Raw genomic sequence first — 22150 nt, forward strand, 5'->3', positions numbered from 1 at the left:
CAGAGGAGCTGATCTCTTTAGTTAGCTGTTTCGGCCGTGTTGTTTCGGTGATAAAAGTATTTCGGCCGCTTTTGGGCCATTTTCGGCCGAAGATTTTCGGTGGCCGAATGTTCGGTGCATCCCTAGTTGTAACCTGTTTGGGACTGAGGGATGAGTTCAGAGGGTAGAAATATTCTGTGTACAATATACAGTTGTTGTTTTTGTTGTGTTTGTATGGCTGGAAACCTTGTTTGTATATAACCTAAAATTCAGTAAAATGAGGAATATTATATTATAAAATAAATAACAAAAACAAACTGGATAGGCCTACAGTAAAAACAATGTTACATGTTATTAAGAATATTTCACAGACCTTAATACCAACCATAATAATATGTTTTTTTTAACACATAAATAAAATACTGAAGACTTTCGCCAATAAGCTCTTTGAATCAGAAACAGGCAGCTAGATTGTGTTTCTTACACTGAAAATAAGAAATCACCCATTGTTTCAATTAATGGTGGATGTTACTAAGGGGAGTATCGCCATCTTGTGGTGACAACTAGAAAACATTTTTACAAGAATATAGATTTCCTGTACATAAACAAACACAGTACTCAAAAATATATGTTAACATAATAAATAATATATATACCGTTTTATGCAGTAAAAACTTAAACCAAAGAATAAATTAATCAGTAATATAATTTAATAACATTAATAATAATTGCAAATAAACATCGCCTGTGAACAGAGGAAGATCATAACTCTGATCAATACATGATTACGATGATCAAACCGAAAAAACATCTATCTTCTTCACCCAATCAGCACAAATCAGCACGGTGTAGTACAGAGGGCTGCAGGCTGCACTGTGATGAGGCCTACAAGACCAAGAACTGACATCAGGCTGCACTGCAGTGAATTAGATTTGTGGGAACATCCAGATTCATACAATCAATATCTCATCTTCATCCCATCACTCCACTTTAACAGGTTTTGGTGTCAGCAGAGTGCACTGGAACTTTATTCCAGTAAAACTAAAGAATTGTTATTATAAACATAAATCTAGTATATTTTACAACCCTTAACTTCTTTATCTTCACTTCCTGTGACGAACAAACCATATCCAGTCAGTGCCACAACTGGGAATGGTGACAGCCTACGCTCACACAGTAAAAGATAATGTCAGTCTGCAATGTCAAAAATCATTTACATCAGAGCCCTCTTACAATCTCCAATTATGCAACAGCTCGAACCCCATCTGCAGCAGCAAAACTTAAGATGATGTGACACAGAAAAGAGATCAGGTTGTACCCAGGAGAACAACCCAATGTGACTCTGACATAAAGCATTCTGATATGTCTGTCCCTATTTCAACACATCTTCATAAAATGACTCAAGCCTCCCTCTGTGTTATGAAATCTTGGACAAAGTTAAGCGACAGAACCACAGACGATATCCATCTTAACGTCTGCTGATATCAACCAGGCGGGGAGTTCTGGTCCTCTGAAATGATGAGAACGCGGAAGTAACTTAAAACTGCATTCTATCAAAAGGCCACCAGGGGGCGACCGTTTTGGTGTCAAAAGGACTTCCGTCTCTATACAAGTCAATGGAGAATTCACCAACTTCTCACTTGATTTCTAACCTCAGTAAACGTTTTCAAAATGTGTTTATGGTCTCAATCGCTAGTTTAAAGCCTTCTTCAATGCAGTATGATGTTCATTTGGGACATTTTGGCCTCCCTGATTTTATATGTGACGATAAAGCAGGGTATGCTTTAGGGCGTGGCTACGTCGTGATTGACAGGTTGATTGGTTCACAGGTTCAGGAGGGCGCCTCATGCTCCTCCTGATGCCCATATAAGTAGAATCCGTGTTTTTTTTTTACCCGGCATGCACCTGAAATTTTCAAGATGGCGCTGCTCAGATCTGAAACTATTGGCTTCCTATTTTTTTATTTTTTTATTTTTTTATTTTATTTATTTATTTATTTTTTATTGAAGATTTGTTAGTTGGGATGTACATTGTGAAATGAGGGATGAGGGGGTTACAAATAAAAAATGGAATACTGTCAACAGGTTCAGTTACATAGTATCATGACAGGCAGGAGAAGACAAAGGATAAGTACATTTTATGTTAGGCAAACAGAGGTCTATTCAAAAACGTGGAAACAGAGAAAATAGTGCTATGGTCTTGATGGCTTTCTTATTTTCAGATTGACTAATTAGGTTGATGTATTGTTTGATTTCGTTTCTGAAACGGTGAGTGCAAAGTATTTGATTTGTAAATTTGCGGTTGTGAATATGAGCTTTGGCTAAAAATAATATCAAATTGATTATATAATATTGGTTTAATTGGGAAGCCGTGACTGAAAAGAAACCAAACAATACATTTTTATAGTCCAAAGCAAAGTTTTTGTTGAAATGTTGACGGATAAAGGTAGTTACATTTTTCCAAAAGGATTGCAGATGAGGACATGACCAGAAAAGATGTTGAAAATCTTCTGGAGCCTGTTTACAGAATGAGCAGAGTTCATTAATGTCTTTTTTTATATCTTTGCATAAATAAATTGGAGGGATAGATACGATGGATTAGTTTTAGGGATACTTTTTTGATTTTATTTGTGATAAAATATTTGTAGGGGAGGGACCATATGTTCTTCCAGATCAGGTTTGTGAATAAATTATTCCAGTATGAGACAACATTGGGGGTAGTGATGTTTTCTTTTTGAAATAATGCACGTACAGTACGGTTGTTTTTTGCTGAGAAGCAGATTCGACCAACTTCAGTCTGTACAGGCCCCAGAGGTAAGGGGTCAGACTCAGGTAACAAAACATTTTTTAGTAACATAATCACACCAGAGGGTATCGCATCAAATACTATTGCATATTCTTTCGGAGGAATAGGAAGTGTATATTTGTTTAGAAATTCTGAATATGATAATAGTGTGCCGTTAGAATTGAAAAGCTGACTAACCAAAATAATGCCGTGGGTGAACCTGTTCTCTAGAAAAAGTGATTTGTGTTTATATTGTATGTCCCTGTTATTCCAAATATAATATCTGTGAGGGGTGAAGTTATGTTTATAAATCAAAAACCAGGAAAGAAGTATCTGTTTATGAAAGTTGGCTAGTTTTATGGGAAGTTTTTCAATATTGTAGGTACAGAGTAACAGAAAATTAAGGTCACCGACTTTGGAAAATATATAGTTGGGAATGAAGTTCCAGATTGAAGTTGGGTTTCTGATGAATTGTTTGATCCAGTTGATTTTGAATGTGTTATTAAGAGTGGAGAAATCTAAAAAATTAAAACCTCCATTCTCATATGAGTTCATTAAACTTGATTTTTACTGTAATGGATTTTGTTTTTCCACACAAAGTTATAAAGAATTTTGTCAATGGCAGTAGTGGTCTGTTTATTTACTTCCAGAGATATTGCTGTGTATGCCCTCTGCTTTAGATAAAAGAATTCTGCCCTGAAGGGAGAGATCTCTCTGAAACCACGAGTTGAATTTTTTCTGTGTTCTTTCTATAATGTGGGTAAAATTCAGAGAGCATCTGTTGCTTGTGTTTTTGTTGATGGTGATTCCCAAATAGGTAACAGACTCTTTTACAGGTATGTTGGAGATAGATGAAAGAGTATAGTTTTTAAGTGGTAACAGTTCACACTTACTTAAATTCAGGTGAAGTCCGGATGCACTGGAAAAAGCTGAAATTCGGTTAATAGCAACAGAAATTTGTGAGGCATTTTTTTAAAATAGGGAAGTGTCATCTGCTAGTTGACTAATGATGATTTCTTTGCCTGCTATGGATATCCCTTTGATCGGGCTCTGTTTGATGAAGTCAGAGAGCAACTGAGCACATATCAAAAATAAATATGGTGACACAGGACATCCCTGCCTGATTCCACAGCTCAAATCAAAACGTGGGGAAGTACCTGTCTGCATTTTAATTGAACAGTTTGCTTTCTTATACATAGTTTCGATTGCTGAACAAAAGTACCTACCAAAACCAAGTTTCTGTAATGCCTGAAACATAAATTTGTGTTCAATGGTATCAAATGCTTTGCGAAAATCCAGAAATAAAATAAAACTGTCATCAGGGCAGTAGTCAGCATAATCAATAAGATCCAGGACAAGTCTTATGTTGTTGGATATGTGTCTGCCCTTCATAAATCCTGTTTGCATTTCATCAATAATGTAATCCAGTACTGCTTTAAGTCTTTTGGCAAAGATTCCAGCTGAAATTTTACAATCATTATTGAGGAGACAAATAGGTCTCCAGTTATCTATGCGGAGTGGGTCTTTATTGGGCTTTGGGATAAGTGTTAAGAGCCCTTGGTTTAAGGTAGGAGGAAGAGTTTGTTTATGAATGGATTCGGTGAATATACCATGGAGGAAGGGGGCAAGTTTTTCAGCAAATATTTTATAAAATTCAGATGTTAAGCCATCAGTACCAGGAGACTTGTTTAATTTAAGTTGCTGGATAGCAGAACTGACTTCTTCCAAAGTGATTTGCTTGTCACAGATGTCTCTCTGGTCATTATTAATACATTTTAATTGAGAAAGATATCCAAAAAAATCATCTGTAGCGGTTTTATCATATTGTGATTTATATAAATTCTCATAGAACATTAAACAGTGATTGGATACCTTTTGTGGATCATCTGTGACAGTGCCATCAATGTTAAGTTTTCGAATGCAGTTCGCTTTACTGCGTGACTTTTCCAGTCTAAAAAAATATGCTGTGTTTTGTTCTCCTTCCTCCAACCATTGTTTTCTGGATCTTACATATGCTCCCTCTGCTCTGACTCTGTACATTTCATCTAGTTTGATCTGGTGTTCAATTAATTCTTGTTTGTCATCTTCTGTCAGATCTTCAGGCATACACTGAGTGAGAGTAGCAATTTTGGTAACTACTTTTGTTTCTTCCTCTTTTCTTAATTTGGCCAGAGAGGATCCATATTCTCTTAGGTATTTTGCTATCTCGAATAACTATTGGCTTCCTAGCAGCAGTCCACAAACCAATGGGTGACGTCACGGATGTTACGTCCATTGTATATACAGTCTATGATAGCAACCCATGTCCAGAAAAAGCACTGGAGAAAAACTAAAAGAAAACAGAATTTTCCACTCTTCAAAGTTTCATTTGTTTCTCTCTATCACAGTCCAAACTGATTAATCCACAAACTCAGTCAGGTTCAACCTCATTCACACCTGAATCTCTTAGTAAGAGTATCTTACTTAAATCATGGCGTGAAATGTCAGACAGAAGATAGTCTGACCCTGGCTTGAGTTCAGCACATCCTTCCAACATCCAACATCAACTCTGCTGTTGAGTCAGATTTATTCCTATTTTTTGGTTATTTTTTCCCCCTCTTGAATATTAAAGTGCAGCAGTACATTTTTATATTGTGTAAAAGTATGCTTCATTTTCTTTATCTACCTTTAAGACACAATTACACATCAAAACAATGATGATACAGACAGACAGATAGAATAGGAAAAAAAGAACTAACCCAGCGACTCAAATTGAACATTAGGAAGTACCACACAGGTTTAGAACACAGTAAACAGACAATAATCACAGACACGATCTATACATTGCGTGATTAAGGAACTCTATGTCTATAGTTGATGTTATACCTATATCTGTCAGCAGAGGGAGCCGTTTGCTTAGTATTGGTTAAACTGAGGTTGGTACCCTACTGTGAAAGTCTTTACTGTCAATTAAGTGAAACATGATATGATGATATAGTTTAAAACACCACATTCACAAATGAGCGAGGCAATAGCAAAACATTTCCAATACTACAGGTTTGTCACAATATTAATGACTGAAGGTAAAAAGATTATCAGTGCAAAAGGAAGCAGTAAGCTATTAAGTTTTTCTCAGCTGCTCTGTGCTAATAAATGGATTTTAAATGATATATATGATGTCCTTACCTACTGTATAATGTGGAGAAGATATCAGATATAGGCATACAGTACATTGGCTGGTAAAAACAAGAAATTGCATTGTTTGAATGAATTTAGAAACTGTGCCATTCAAGTGTTTCAGCTGTGATAGACCTTCTCAGTGAATACTCTAATCAAATGTAAGGGATCTGTATCAAACATGTTTGTATTCAATTCAAATGTTGATATCTTACTGGCAAACACCAAGTAGTTATTAGATGTTGATTTTTTTGGGTGAAATGTTGTTGCCTATGTTTGGGTCAAATATAGTAAAAATTAGTTCAAATCTTAAAATCTCAATAAAAAACATTAATATTTACCGGTAAAAATGATCGTTTTCTACCACTGTTATAAAAATAATTAATAAATGATTATGGTAAGGATAAATGTGGTGAAGATAATAGAATGTACTAAATAAAAATATATAAAACAACAGTATAATAAAGAACTTAAAATACTATATATACATCTTAAAACAACTCTAGAGGAGACCTTTAATAATTAACTTTAACTCTAGTGGTAACTTAAAGGTATTTCCGGATGTTTGGTGGAGGTTTCCGGTGTTTTCTGCGGTAAGTCCCGCTAACTTGTCTCAGATGGAGTGAAGTGTTTCCCCGCAGCATCCAGCGCTCAGACCGGTCAGAGAACCGCGCGGTGAAAGGACCGAGCAGCCGTCTCTCTCTCTTTCTCTCTCTCTTTCTCTCTCTCTCTCTCTGCAACACTTCCTGCTTTCTCACTCTGTTTACAGTGTCGCAGGTTGAAGAGGGAGCCTCATCTGTGGACATATAACCGGAGGGATTTAAATACAGCATCAATATAAATATCTATAAATAAAAAGGTTGATTGATTGAACCATTGGAGAGCACAGAGGAGGTTTTGGAGGATGAACCCTCAGTGTGCCCGCTGTGGGAAGATCGTCTACCCGACGGAGAAAGTCAGCTGCCTGGACAAGGTGAGCGTTTTGTTTGAGATATGAAATCAAAATTAAACCCGGATTCATTGATGTTAATTTATTAAAACACTTCACATCGTAAAGGAGGATCACAAGATGCAGAAATGCGAAGTTCGGTAGCTGATAAACTTCTTTCATTCAGCTGTTCAACATAAAATATCTGCTTAAACCTGTCAGAGTGTGCAGGCATTACCTAAAATACACATAAAGTAACTCAACTGTCTTTTTGTTGCAGGATTAAAAAAAAAACATGTAAAGCGTAGTTAGTGCTGGGACTATCCTGACTGATCTGTTGATTTGATTTTAAATATATGACATATCAAAACATATATGTATGTAAAACACTGCGTGAAATACATTTAAAACATCTAGGATAACACTGCATAAAGTTAAAAGATAACTTATTTACATTGTGATCCTGGCAGGAAGACGAAGGCAAGACAGACAAGAGATGACTTAAATATCCTGAACCATCACATACACGACAATAACAACAACTAATCATCCTTAAACATATAAAGTTGCAAAGAAAGACAGTTATCTATCTATCTATCTATCTATCTATCTATCTATCTATCTATCTATCTATCTATCTATCTATCTATCTATCTATCTATCTATCCTCCTATCCACCTATCCATCCATCTATCTATCTATCTATCTATCTATCTATCTATCTATCTATCTATCTATCTATCTATCTATCTATCTATCTATCTATCTATCCATCTATCCTCCTATCCACCTATCCATCCATCTATCTATCTATCTATCTATCTATCTATCTATCTATCTATCTATCTATCTATCTATCTATCTATCTATCCATCCATCTATCTATCTATCTATCTATCCATCTATCCATCTATCCATCTATCGTTCTATCTATCTATCTATCTATCTATCTATCTATCTATCTATCTATCTATCTATCTATCGTTCTATCTATCTATCTATCGTTCTATCTATCTATCTATCTATCTATCTATCTATCTATCTATCTATCTATCTATCTATCTATATATATATTTATCTATCCATCTATCTATCTATCTATCTATCTATCTATCTATCTATCTATCTATCTATCTATCTATCTATCTATCTATCTATATATATATTTATCTATCCATCTATCTATCTATCTATCTATCTATCTATCTATCTATCTATCTATCTATCTATCTATCTATCTATCTATCTATCTATTTATCTATCTATCTATCCATCTATCTATCCATCTATCCATCTATCCATCTATCCATCTATCCATCTATCCATCTATCCATCTATCTATCTATCTTCCTACCCTCAAAAAACCCTACAAAAAACAAAAGGAGACGAAAAAAGAAGGAAACAAATACCTGATACTGTAGTATACACACAATTTGTAAACAATACTGTATATTGTTTCAATTTACAGTACATAGCACATGTCTACTGTTACAGGATCCTGCAATCCACAGTCCAATCACCTAAATAGAAAAACATCATATTGAAGAATATGATGCAAATTACTTTACCCAAGAAATTGATTGATGGAGGTAAACTTGTCTTGTCTTGTCTACTACATGTTATATTTCCCCTTTTAAATGTCTTCCAGGTAGATTTCATGTCATTGGTTATTCAAACGTGATGTGTTGACAGTACAGCCTGTAGCCAATAGTCTGGCTAAAAATAATACCTTTTCTTGGGCGGACCAGCTGTCAAACAACCCAAAAATACTCCATCCTTGATGACAATATTTTAACCTTTAATCATGAGTATTGCAGTAGCTGCTGTAAGAACATGGACTGTCAAAATACATATTGTTGTTAGGTCTGACAATGTCATCCTCTGTTATAGAAGTATTCAATTCTGTTTTATAATGTAGAAAGAAAGGGTAAAACTCCCTGGATAAACTGTTATAGTGCTATGTTTGTAGGTAGAGAAATATACAGAAATATTAGAAGAAGAAAAAAACATTGACACACCATTGAGTACCACAAAAATACCATAAATAACTATAGGGATATTATAGGTAAAAACCATCTTAGTCTTTTTTGTGTCGATAAAAAAGTAAGTGTTGATATTTGTTTTTGCTTGGCAACACTTCTGTAATAGTCTCTTGCATAATGATAAATTATTAATTTATCCTCAGCAGTCTCATGCATTTGCTGTCTGTCCTTTGAGGCGTCAGATGACACAACAGCATGTAGGCACTGTACATAATATTAGCCCACACCCTTCATTATAAGACTCCCATTTCAGAAAAGATATACTGTACTGTTTGTTGATTGTGAAAAAGATGAATCTATTATTGTCTTTTATCAACTAGATCCCATTTATAGAAAATGACTCGTAAGACTATAGTTACCTTCTGTCCTGTTAAACTTGACTGGTTTCCAAGAAAGAGTGACGACAAAACCAGTAGGAGAGGCAGTGATTTAGAGAGGACCAGACACTGGCAAATAAACAGACAAGTATACGAAGAAAAGTGAGAAAAAGACTGTGAGGGAGAGAGAAGGAAAGAAATCATTTTGCCATCCAAGAACTTCAGACTTCCCTGCTGTCCATTGCAAAGGCCCATTTAATAAGGCCTTTAGTACGACTAGATGTCACTTCTACAAAGGCCTAAAAGCTTAATTTCAAGCAGGAAAAAAAAGCTGATATAAATTATCTTTCCACATTTCAGCTGAATAATGTTTAGTCCAGGGACAGCTGTGAAAATGAACCTTTTTGTGGGTCAATTACAGGCCATCGTAGATCAAGAGAGAATTGTGGGAGAAGAAATGTTTGATCAGAGTAGTTCCTGTTATTGCTCAGTAGAGGTGGTCTTTGACCCATTTAAAAGTGTGAGTGTCACCCACTGTCCAGTTCTGACATTAAGCGCAATGAGCGATGAAGGATGCAGTGACGGTTTTCTGATTACGAAGATGCTACTTTGACGTTACCGATTCTAGAGTTCAGCACACAAAGATGTTTAAAAGCTTCCTGTTGATAGGAACCATATGAAGATTACTTTCCTCACTGCAATCTTGATGGGATAATTATGATGAGGGTGGTTTTCTTTCTGTTGTTCCAGGTATTCATTGATGCCCATTCATTTTCAGACTATTAAAAAACTGATTTTCTTTTGAAACTTGCTTAAGTTGTGGAATCCAGCACAGTTAATGTCAATTATTTGTCAAATTCCATCACAGTCATGAAGTCAAATCAGATCTCCACTTAAACTGCATCACTGTGCAACAATGATATAGCCTTATAATGACAACCAATGGTGCAGCAATAGGGAGTCCAAACCCTTTTGAGGAAGCCTGACCAGACTGGCTAGAAAGGTGGAAGGAGGCAGACCCAGACTCTTGTTGAATGCATAAACTCTGGATAAAGCAAACTAAGGCATTTTCACGTACACATACAGTAGCTACACTGTCATCCTCTAAATTCTGCTGCCCCTAAGCCTACACCTCTCACCTTAAATAGGCCTTCCAATCTACTAGGCAGAACCACATTTATTGCAGGGGTGTCCTCTCCATTTTTCCAGCTGGCATGTAACAATGCTCCTTGTATCAGTCAACATTGTTTACAACAGACACACAAAATAATCCTCATCACAAGCCAAAACAAAAAGTAAAATAAATCCTCCCCATACTTGGTCTAGCCCACTGACATCACTGGTGATGTCACCCAGTGTATAAATACAGGAAATAGTTAGGTGCCTCCTCCTTTTGTCTGTGGCTCACATGTTTGGGTATGGTAAGTAGCACAGAAGGAACATTATTAACTTATTGAACACAGAACTAAACCATTAAACAAGTAAACTTAACAATATGTCTGTTTTTTAATTTAACCAGAAATGTAATGAGGTATGAGGACTGAAACCAAACATAGTGCCAACCACAAACAAACCAGGGATAGTATATGTCTGCAAGTTGGAGATTACTGATAGACCTATGGCTAAACAAACATTAACAAGCATGGTTCAATTAATAAACTGTAAAGCATCGATGTCATATTCTCGTCATAACACTCCTCCCACAGTCTTTTTAACTTATGGATCACTGTATCTATGCAAATGCCCTTATATTACAACACTTATATAAAAATAAGTTTCAGTCATTTCCATCCACTCTAAGACAAAAAAATAGAATGGGAAGAATATTTTCTAAGTGAAATGACTGTTTCTTAATTGGACAGTTACGCCCATTGGTAGAACCTGTGCAGGCAACCAACCAGCTATTTTGAAAGTTCACGTGAATTGGTTGAGTCATGATATCTCATTAAAAAGACTGGTCCAAAGCATTTATTTTTTGAGTAAAAGCAAACACGGTACTTCCAAAGTTTACGTTGGTTATTGTAGATTATGAATGACAGTAATGAAAGTAATGTTGTTATTGTTAAAAATGGATTTGGGGCATGGCTGTTTACAATACAAAGACAACGTTAACATTCATATTGCTTGCCATTACTCGGCTGCAGAAGTGTTACTGTCGTGTAAACTCATAGTTTTGGGTAATTTAACAAAAAAAATTCTTGTATCTAATCTTGTGTTTGGAATTATACCGCCCCCTGTGGTGAAAGCAAGCTATAGATACTCCGCAAAAGTTTGGTGAAAGTCTCCGGTCTATCTTTTTGGGCCCTGCATTACTGAAATGAATTTGGCGACACTGATGACAACAATAGAAAGTCTTCAGAGTGTGCTAACTGACTTTCATATTGTAAAGAGACCTTAGGCTTCCTGGAAGGGTACAACAACTCCAAACTGTATAACTTGCATTAGAAAATGACTTGTAGAAGTACTTAACCGTGCAAAAGCAAGGAAATGAATGTCCTTACATGTCATACTTCATGTAATAGTTTCCAAGTGATACAGGGACCATTACTCTTTGCATTTTATCACATCATGCTCATTCATTGCAGTTAAGTGCAGGATTAATGTAGAAGGCATATGATCACGTTAACATATCTGACACATAATTTAGTACTGATTCACTCTTTGAGGATTTGAATAATCCTAATAGAGGACAGATGGAGGGCTATCTGAACTGGATATTGAAGGAGCAAATGTTTGGTGGTAAGCTGACTTCTTTCCAAACACTTGCTGTCACACTGGGTAAACGGCAAATCCAAGAAAGTGGAGTCCCACCCACGCTGCCTGATTGACCGATGGTTTCTGAGAGGTGCTGAACAGCAGAGATGTGGACGAAGCAAATTAAGCTGCAAAAGTAGTTTTTCAGGAACCCAAAACTGACTCATTAAATTCAGTATTGATATGTAACTCTGTGTGTGTGTGTGTGTGTGTAATCTCCAGAACTGGCATAAAGGATGTTTCCACTGCGAGGTTTGCAAGATGACCCTCAACATGAAGAACTACAAAGGTTATGACAAGAAGCCCTACTGCAACGCGTGAGTCCTCATATCTCTCTCTATAAATATAAACAACATAAATCACATTGCTAACTTGCTCAAATGTTCGGACTCTTATCATACTGTAGCTACCATGATCTTACAACAAGCTTATTTTTGTGCATATATGATATTTCATTTAAAGTGTTTAAACTTCCTGTGAGTGTAAACACCATCTGCTGGCTGTAGCTGGTGTGTTATTAACTGCGTCTGTGCCCCGCCTGCAGGCTGCTCATATCTGTGTGGTGACACTTTAAGGTTTTTATAGCAGCGATGGTTTTGGTTGCCGGTTGGTTTCAGTGGTTTTGGTTGCGAGCCCAGCCCTGCTTGGCTCCTGACTGCCCACTGCTTCTGATTGCACTGAATCTATGCATTTCACTTCACATGCTGCGTTAACATGCTCTGCTTGTCATTATCTGAACAGCACGACACATGACACCGACATTCATTGCCCACAAAAGAAAATGTAGTTTTCATGGTCAGACCTTCATACACACCAGTGAGATTAAAAACCACAAACGGGCAAAACTTGGATCTGCTTTTGATGGACGATGGGAGTAAATTACTACTTCTGCTGAAAAACCTTGTGCTGGTATCTCATGGCCACAGAAAGGGAGGCTGTGGCTTTGACCTTTCACCTTTGTAACTGCTTGTTATGCTGACAGTCTGAGAGTCGAAGCTTATAATTGTAACCTGCTATCGATGAGACTTAAAACAAAAAGTTGTGCACTTAAATCTACTTTATTCCTCCTTTCTGTAAAGTTTCAGCACATTTTTGTGTTTAATGCAGCAGAAATTTAGGAAGATAATAAATACTTGAGGGGAACTGAATAGTTAATTTGTTCTTTATTTTAATTTTAGCAGCAGTAGAGAGAACAAAAACACACTTTGTCCACCTGAGACAAACCAGCATTGACTTAATGGCTCTACAAACACACCAACTCATATACAAACACTCACAACAGTGGAACGTAATGGCAGAGAGGTTGGAGTAACCTTTGACCCCATGAGGTTAAAAAAGGTGTTTCCTCTCAGCGGAGCGTCTTGTGGAACACATCGTCTTTGTTTCCACTTGGACGTCTCTCACCCTCTTATAAACAAACAGCACTTACATCCTGAATGGGTGACTTAAAGTGATAACGGTACCAGCTGCAGCCGGTGTCGTTTTCATTGAGAAGTCTCCATCTATGGACGATTTACTTTTCATGTCGGTATTCACACACAGTAGGAGATTAGAAATGTGTCAGCAGAAGTGGCAAACGTCTTGTATAAGATTCATTTTAATAGTACATTTTTTGAGTGTGAACTCTATGATGCAAATGCTTGAAACTGCTGTTGTGGTCTCTGAGATTCTGTGTTAAATCTTACAAATGGTAAGTTATCAGGTAAAGGGGGAATTTGATTTAGTTTCAAAGTGTGTATATTTAGGCTATGTTTACACGGAAACGATCTGAACAGAAAACGCAAAAGTGGCGTTGCGTTCTCACTTTTTATTCCGCGTTTAGACGAGCGTTTTTGGGGGAAATCTGCGTGCATACGGTGACGCAAAAGTTTGTGAAATTCAATGTTGTATGCACACAACACCACAAAGTCTGCGCCTGTGTAGAACCTTCCCTGTACTTCTCTCCCTAGTAGCGCCAAATGGAAAACCAAAACCAAAACATGGCTAAGAGGCGAACAAAAACTGACCATTTTGTCTCGGACTACACTTCTCTCCCCTCCTCTGTCATTGTCGGCCCCGCTGCAGCAGACAGGTATTAGCAGAAGGATAGGTACGTGACGTCACATGGAAGAGCGTCTGTCACCTAGGTTACAGCTTCAGACGGCAGCAAAAACTCTGCTGCATTTAAGGCAGACTTTTGCGTTTTTACCCTTTAGACGGGTAAAAACGGTGGAGCGTTTTTAAGATTTCCACTCTGGAGGGTGGGTTCATTTTTTTGCGTTTTTAAGCCCCCAAAACGCCGTCGCCATCTAAACGAAAGGCACATCTGATCAAATATTTTGTCGGTTTCACCCGGGAGCGTTGTCGTGTAAAGTGGGCCTTAGTGCAGCTTTCGAAGATTTCATCAACAGATACAGATTCTGTAGTTCGTTTTTCTACATGACTAAAAATAATTCAGGTCCAATTTCTTTTCAATTTCATACCTCTGAATATCACATCTAGATTCTAATATGTGGTTGTGGGTTGATGGATAAGGACCGATATACAGTTGCCTATAAAAGCGACTGAAATCTGAAGTGTTGAGCTGAGACAGTTAGCTGGTAGACTATCTGCAAATGCTAGGATTAGATGTAACAAATATGACAATAATTGGGATTAACAGGAGCCTTGTGTTTATTTTGTTATTTGTAGATTTGTGAAAAATGTTTGAAAAATAATGAAAAAGTTTCGACGTAAGGTATGAAAGAAATATTTTTACTGCAGTGCCGAATTTGGCAATAAAATACCTGCGACATACAGAGGGTCCGATGTGCTTGTTGGATGTTGGATTTCACTGATCTTACATCCTTTAAAATATCCAGCGGTTTGTTTTGGTTCTGTGTGTCTGACTCTGGGTGTCACTTTAATAAACGTTTTCCTGTGTAGGTTAATTCAGGTCAGCCGTCTTTGCAGTCTCTCACACACACTGCAGTTAATGGCTTCATAGTGTGTGTGTTGTTTTTTTCCACAGAATTTGTGTCGGAGTGTGTTCGCCCTCTGTAGAAGAATGTCACAGCAGGTCAACAATGACCTGCAGGGTTATTTATTCCACGTAACACCGCTGCTTTGAAAATAAAACGGAAAGATGTTTCACCGTTCTTATATTAGAGGTTTGATGTGGATTTTTTGTCCCTCATCTTCAAGATTAGGAGCGACTTGTGTGATCACAGTCGAGGAAAAACTGATATTCTTTCATTTTCTTGGTGGAACATAGTAAATAAGATAGTGGATTGTGTGTGCACAAAAAATAGGTTTTGTGGCGTTGGGGGAAATTCTAATTCATTGGTTATTTCCTTCACAGAAAATTTCTTAAAACCTTAAAATGTGTAATTCTTTGAAAATCAACTAGTCATTTGTCAGTTGAAAATAGTGAACATTTATGGCTTAATTAAAGATGTCAATACCTTGAGTTTCTGGGCTTCTCATCACATTAAGTTCATTTGAGGGCTTTAGTTTGGGTTCTGCTAACTTGTGATAGATTTTGTAAGTAGTTGTCCTTTTTTAAAGTAGAAACCAATTAATGAATCATAAAATAGTCTCCAAGAGAAATTTGTTGGATTCAGTGTTTCTCATTAGATTCTGAAAGTATGCAAAAACACACTTTTAAAGGGATAAAATAGAAAGTGCACCGATAAGATGAAGCCATGTCACTCAGATTTGTCACTTGCTTGTTCGTTTGCTGAATTACAACATGAACATTTATTGAATCACTGTGTCATTAGTTCTTTCCACTGCTGCTGCGTGCTGGTTCTCCTCTGTCTGTATGACATGGTTGTTTACTGTGTGGACTTCCTGCAGGGATTTCTTACTCACCAGTGAGAGTTTTGCTTTTGTACTTCGGTGTTACATGTAGCGCTCAGTGCACAAACAGTGTCCTGTAATTAAAGAGAGTCTCTGTGAAGCTCGGGCTCCTTCTGACGCTCTTTGTTGTTAGTGTGATATAACTGGTGTCTCTGTTTTTCTTGGCTGTTTGTGTCATACGTCTGAGCCGTCTCTATTGTTGAGCTGCGGTTGACATTGTAATGACAACAATAACATCTGAACTGACAGCCTCAGTTCTGCTTTTTATGGCTTTCTATTCATTTCTTCAGTCGCAGGCTGCTGAGGTTGATTCTCCCGGTTTTGGATTGTAAAACATCAGAGTTGGTAGAAATGTCACTTCCTGGATTTATTGTTGTTGCTGCTGCTATTTAAGAAGGAGAGGAAACAGTGAAGGGAGGACTTAAAAACGGCTTTGTGATTTCAAACTAGTCAATGGCTGCATCTGAAATCACATAATAAGCCCTACATACTCAATATGCATTCTATTGTTCAACATACTTTTGTGTGGATAAATAGTAGTTGGAGACGTGTAACCATGGTAATTTGTGCCAACCATGAAGTCTAAACTAATAAATAGTAAAAAATATACTACATCTTGCAAAGTGAAACCTTATGGGGGTTGGATGATGGTGAGGGTGCAGTAGGTTACTCGTAGTGGTTTGGGTTAACAGTTAAGTTTGTTGCGGAACCACAATGGTGAGATAGATGCAACTATTTCAGAGACAGTTATTCACCTGAACAAATTAACCTGTAACCTTCTGAATAGAGAGATGTTTCTAAAGGTATTAGAGGAAGAAAAAGGGGATGAATTGATGTTTGCGTCCTTGTTATGTGCATGAAAAACCATGAAACACTGGAGACAGCTGCCGAAACCGCTCTGCTCACTGTAAAATCAACTTTACTGCTTGTAATGCATCCACAGCCTTTATGCGTCTTGTTATGTGCAGCACCATATTTCTTCACTTCCCTCTGACATTCCACGTTAAGTTTCACTCTGTTACATTAAAATACCAGTTTGTGATAAGCAGAAATATGTGGAGCATAATGATATTTTGGACTGAAGCTGCGGCGGCCCACAGGACCTACAGGACGGACCCAAAGCTTTTTCATGTTTCATATACTGGCAGGAACGTGACACCCTTTCCTCTACTGCGATGATGCACCTGGACATATCCTAACAACTTTGGCAATCCCTTCATTTGTCCTCTTGTGCCACAATAAGGTTCACATTTGTGGTTTTGACTGAAATGTCTCAACCAGGCGGGGAGTTCCGGTCCTCTGAAATGAGGCCAACGTGGAAGTAACTTAAAACTGCATTCTATCAAAAGGCCACCAGGGGGCGACCGTTTTGGTGTCAAAAGGACTTCCGTCTCTATACAAGTCAATGGAGAATTCACCAACTTCTCACTTGATTTCTAACCTCAGTAAACGTTTTCAAAATGTGTTTATGGTCTCAATCGCTAGTTTAAAGCCTTCTTCAATGCAGTATGATGTTCATTTGTGAAATTTTGGCCTCCCTGATTTTATACTTGACGATAAAGCAGGGTATGCATTAGGGCATGGCTACGTGGTGATTGACAGGTTGATTGGTTCACAGGTTCAGGAGGGCGCGTCATGCTCCTCCTGATGCCCATATAAGTAGAATCTGTGTTTATATTTTTCCCGGCATGCACCTGAAATTTTCAAGATGGCGCTGCCCAGATCCGATACTATTGGCCACCGAGCAGCGGTCCACAAACCAATGGGTGACGTCACGAATGTTACGTCCATTTCTTATATACAGTCTATGGTCTCAACAACATTTGGATGGACTATCATTAAAGTCACTCATGTCGCCTTCAGAATGAATTCATCACCTGTATACGTCTTGTTATGTTCAGCACCATATTTCTTCCCCTAATTCTGATGCTCCACGTTAAGTCCCGCTCTATTAAAATACCAAAAAATACCAGTTTTGAGGAGCAGAAATAAGTGGGGCTTGGTGATATTTTGGACTGAAGCTGCGGCGGCCCACAGGACCTACAGGAATGACCAGAAGCTTTAGCACTGCGCACACAGCTGAAGACACAACAGGTTCTCTTCGAATAATGCACATCCAGCTTTATTTGGGGGAGGGTTAACTTTCTTCATGTTTCATATATCGGCAGGGACATTATACACCTGGATGTTTCAACTTTGGTGATCCCTTGATTTTTTCTCTGGTACACCATGAGGTTCACACTTGACTGAAATGTCTCAATAACTTTTGGATGGACTACCATTAAATTCCATCATGCCCCCCTGAGGATTAATTGTAATAACTTTGATCCTCTGACTTCACAGCAAGACTTCCTTTATTACATTAAATTATAACAATATTGCCTTACTTTTCATTGCCAGCATACTTGTGAACTCTGCTGAGGTATAACCAGGAGCAATATTTCTCTTTATAGTTCTTTTGTTAGGGTCTCTTTAGTATTCAAGCCTCATCTCCCTCAGGGATGTGTATGCTATGCAGCCTGTTGTATAACTATGGTTCATGCAAGAGCAAGATATATTAATGTTGTATGTTTAGTAGTTAAATGTTCATAATTTCAAAAGCTGATAGGTAACAGGGGGCTACTGCAGTTTCATCCTCCACCTATGAGATAATTAATTTGGTTTATTTTATAGACTGAAACAGTTTAATTCACATGAATGATGCTGCAGAACAATTAAAAGGTCTGTATTAATTTCAGTCCTCGTGAGTTGTTTCAGCTCACAGGGAACTTAAAGTGTTCTGGATTTCATTTTTTTCTGTGGTCTCTCATGCTCCATAAGATCCTATATCTGCAGCTCAAACAGAGGAGGCAGACCAAAGAGAAAGAGGGGGGGGGGACATGTGGAGAGAAGGATTACAAAAGCACATGAGCGCCAACACACTCTAACACACCAGGCTCAGTGTGGTTATTAAAAGACTTATACAATCACAAACAGTTCTCTCTAGAAACAGGTTGAATTCAAATGACGATGGTTTTATAAGACCTCTCAAAATCACCTTTATTTTAAGGTGAAGACATTAGTGCTCACACATAGAAATACACACTTATATAGAAATATATGGATTCCTATGGCAGGTCATGAGAGGCGCTTTAATCTGAAGTGTATGACTACCCTCTGTGAACCTGGATACCTTATGACCTCTGAGCGGTTTAATTAGCATGGCACTGTTCAATGAAAGCTTTCTCATTCTGTGTGGACAAAGACACTGAAGGCATTTTTAGTCTTTCTTGGTTTGGGTTGTATTGACACACTTAGTTACTGGTTGTTAAAGGCAGGGAAAGATAATGTTTTTTTTCAGAGAGTTAAAGAGTGAAAAGCTAAAAAAATGTGCTTGTTATGTTTTCTTGGCCGCATCTATAATTCACACAAGACTTCAGTGTTTTGCCAAATCCTTAGTGAGTCTTTATGTTCAAATTTCAGAGGTTCAGTGGTACAAAAAAACATCAAGTATCAGTCTCATAGTTTCTTACTTTATACTTTATTTCCTTTATTTTCGAAGAAATTAACCCTCCTATTGTCCTCGAGTCAAGGGAGGAGGGGAGGAAGAAGGAAGGGAGGGAGGAAGGAGGACGGAAGGGAGGAAAAAGGAAGGAAAAAGGAAGGGAGGGAGGAAGAAAGGATGGAAGGAAGAAGGAAGGAAGGAAGGAAGAAGGAAGGAAAGGAGTGAGGAAGGAAGGGAGGAGGGAGGGAGGAAAGAAGGAAGGAGGGAGGGAGTATCAATAAAGTGTATCAATAATGAAAATGAAAAAGTTCAGGATTCAAGTCCTGTTGGGAGATGGAGATATGTTTATGGACAAATTGGAGAAAAACCTAATAGATCCCTTTTTCATGACCAGTGAAAGCAAACTATTAATTACCAGCAGTGTGAAGCAGAAGAGAAACAGTCTAGTGACTACATCCACTGCAGGCGTCTTCCCATGTGAGATATTTTTTTGTCAAATTAAGTTATCCTTTATGCTAATTAGTAACAATCAAAGCTGGTTATGTAATGCTGTACGCTGCACACCAGATGCTCATATATATGAAGACACATGTGACTCACTGAAGTCTTAAAGAGGTCACTTATTCTATCGCTCCCTCGCTGTAAATTGACATATGTGAACATAATTTTACATGTCATGTGCATGTAATAGCCTTTTATCAGCTCAGATTGTTGCGATAAAGACTGCGTAGTTATGTAATGCCGCTGCCCACATAACCCAGTTTATTATGCTCCCAGTAGCACAGTTACAGAGAGAGAGATAGAGAGAGAAAGAGAGAGAGAGAGAGCAGCAACAGAGAGAAAAATTCTGTTCATCTCTTAATTTCTTTATTTGCTTCACTGATACAGTAGAAAAACAGATCCTGAAGCAGCAGCTGAAGGATGTGATACCGCTTATGTTCAAGGCGTTTGAGCCTCAGTGATTGACTGAACAGAGTGAGCAGGTGGAGGATGAGTGTCTCCTCTTCAACTGTAAGTGTATTCATTAGTCATCGGTACGCCTCTGGCTTGGTTTCAGTTCAAGGAAAACAATACTGAAGTGGAAGAAATAAAGTCTTTATTTTCTGTCTGATAGTTGGAGCATTTCCAAGAGTTGGGTGGACTTAAAACTAACTTAAAAAGATGGACAACTGTGTTAGAAAGTATCTGGTTCTTTGACAAAAAGCCTGTGCAGATGAAAATTAGAGGAAGGAAGTCTATTACAACTCCCAAATTCCCACAAACAGAATATAAGATAAATATGGGATGTTCAGCAGTTGGAATTATTTAAATCAGGAAGGACTAAAGGGGGGGAAAAAAGGGAGAAAATAGTTATTAATTTAATTTAATTGATATTTTCGGAGAGTCTTTGGCGATTAGACTGAACAGGAAATATCCATGATGGAGTCCAGTTGTTGGTAATGGTGAAAGAGTGAAAAACAGACCTGGCTGAAGATCTCGATTGATGTGACCTGGAAGGTGGATGAGAACAAATAGGACTGCCGGTTCTGATTAAACTAATGGAGATTAGAGTCACATTGACCGGACACTGGAAAGAACAGCAGAGAAAAGAACAAATTTGAAAGTTGATGATTGGCTGACACGTCTCGGCAAAATCTGATAGTTGGAAGTGAAATTCTAGCACTGCTCTACTCAGCTCGACAAATTGTTTTTTTGGCTTTCCATTAGGGATAGTACCTGGTACCTGGTGCTTTTTTGTAATCCTTGTGTCGTCCTCCCAGGTCAAATTGACCCCATCTGTTTTGACTGTTCCTTCCTTCCTCCATCCCCCTTTCTTCCTTCCTTTTGTCCTTCCTTCCTTCCTTCCTCCCTCCCTCCCTCCTTCTTTCCTTCCCTCTTCCTTCCTTCCTTCCTTCCTTCCTTCCTTCCTTCCTTCCTTCCTTCCTTCCTTTCCTTCCCTCCTTCCTCCCTCCTTCCTTCTCTCTTTCCTTCCTTCTTGCAGCAAGTACACCATCGCCTACATGTCCTCCATTGTTTATGAGTCGAGCCGAGTAGTGCTAGAACTGTATAATGGAAAAGCCCCAAAAGGGTTGGTTTATGCTCGATCAGAACTAGTAGAGTAGGGTCAATCAGGTAAGACAGAAGCTGACACTAATTCAAAGGTTTGGCATTGACCCACTTCATTAAATGGATAAATAGGGACGGAGCCCTAAAAATAGCATCCAATTGGAGACCCGCCGGCCCATGGGAGCCATAGACGGGGTCTTGACACTGGTGATGGAGAGGTGAAGCAATGATGCGACATAGATTTCAGTGACAGCAGAGAGAGACAAAACAGGTAACAATGGTTTAACCCTACTGTTGTCCTCGAGTCAAGGAAGGAAGGGAGGTAGAAGAAAGGAAAGGAGGAAGGAAGGGAGGAAGAAGGAAGGAAATGAGGGAGGAAGAAAGAAGGAAAGGAAGAAGGAAGGAAAGGAGGGAGGAAGGAAGGAGGGAAGGAAGGGAGGAAGAAGGAAGGAAAGTAGGGAGGAAGGAAGGAGGGAAGGACGGATGGAGGGAGGAAAGAAGGAAAGAAGGACAGAGGAAAAAAAGAGAAGGAGGGAGGGAGGAAAGAAGGAAGGAAGGAGGGGGGAGGGAGGAAGAAGGAAGGGAAGGAAGGAGGGAAGGAAGGAGGGAGGGAGAAAAAAGGAAGGAAAGGAGGGAGGAGGGAGGGGGAAAGGAAAAGAGGAAGGAAGGAGGGAAGGAAAGAAGGAGGGAGGAAGTACAGACAGAAGGAAGGAAGGGAGGAAAGAAGAAACAGTTAAAACAGACGGGGTCAATTTGACCCGGGAGGACGACTAAGGTTAAGTGAAGATGATGATCGGTTGACAGAAAAGTCGGCAGAGCGTTGCATTCGGTTGTTCATGAA

At 38.3% G+C, this 22150-nt stretch overlaps 1 protein-coding gene across 3 annotated transcripts in view; it reads left to right on the plus strand.

The window, feature by feature from the left end:
* The first annotated feature begins 6823 nt into the window (after positions 1–6823).
* nebl (nebulette) overlaps positions 6824–22150 on the plus strand; it is a 118891-nt gene continuing 103564 nt past the window's right edge. For all 3 annotated transcript variants that reach the window (XM_062441315.1, XM_062441316.1, XM_062441317.1), the window contains exons 1-2: positions 6824–6892; positions 12183–12277. In XM_062441315.1, coding sequence (XP_062297299.1) covers positions 6824–6892; positions 12183–12277 — 164 coding nt within the window. The remainder of the gene's footprint in view (positions 6893–12182; positions 12278–22150) is intronic.

Source organism: Scomber scombrus, chromosome 20 (assembly GCF_963691925.1).
Source record: "Scomber scombrus chromosome 20, fScoSco1.1, whole genome shotgun sequence".
Taxonomy (NCBI): domain Eukaryota; kingdom Metazoa; phylum Chordata; class Actinopteri; order Scombriformes; family Scombridae; genus Scomber; species Scomber scombrus.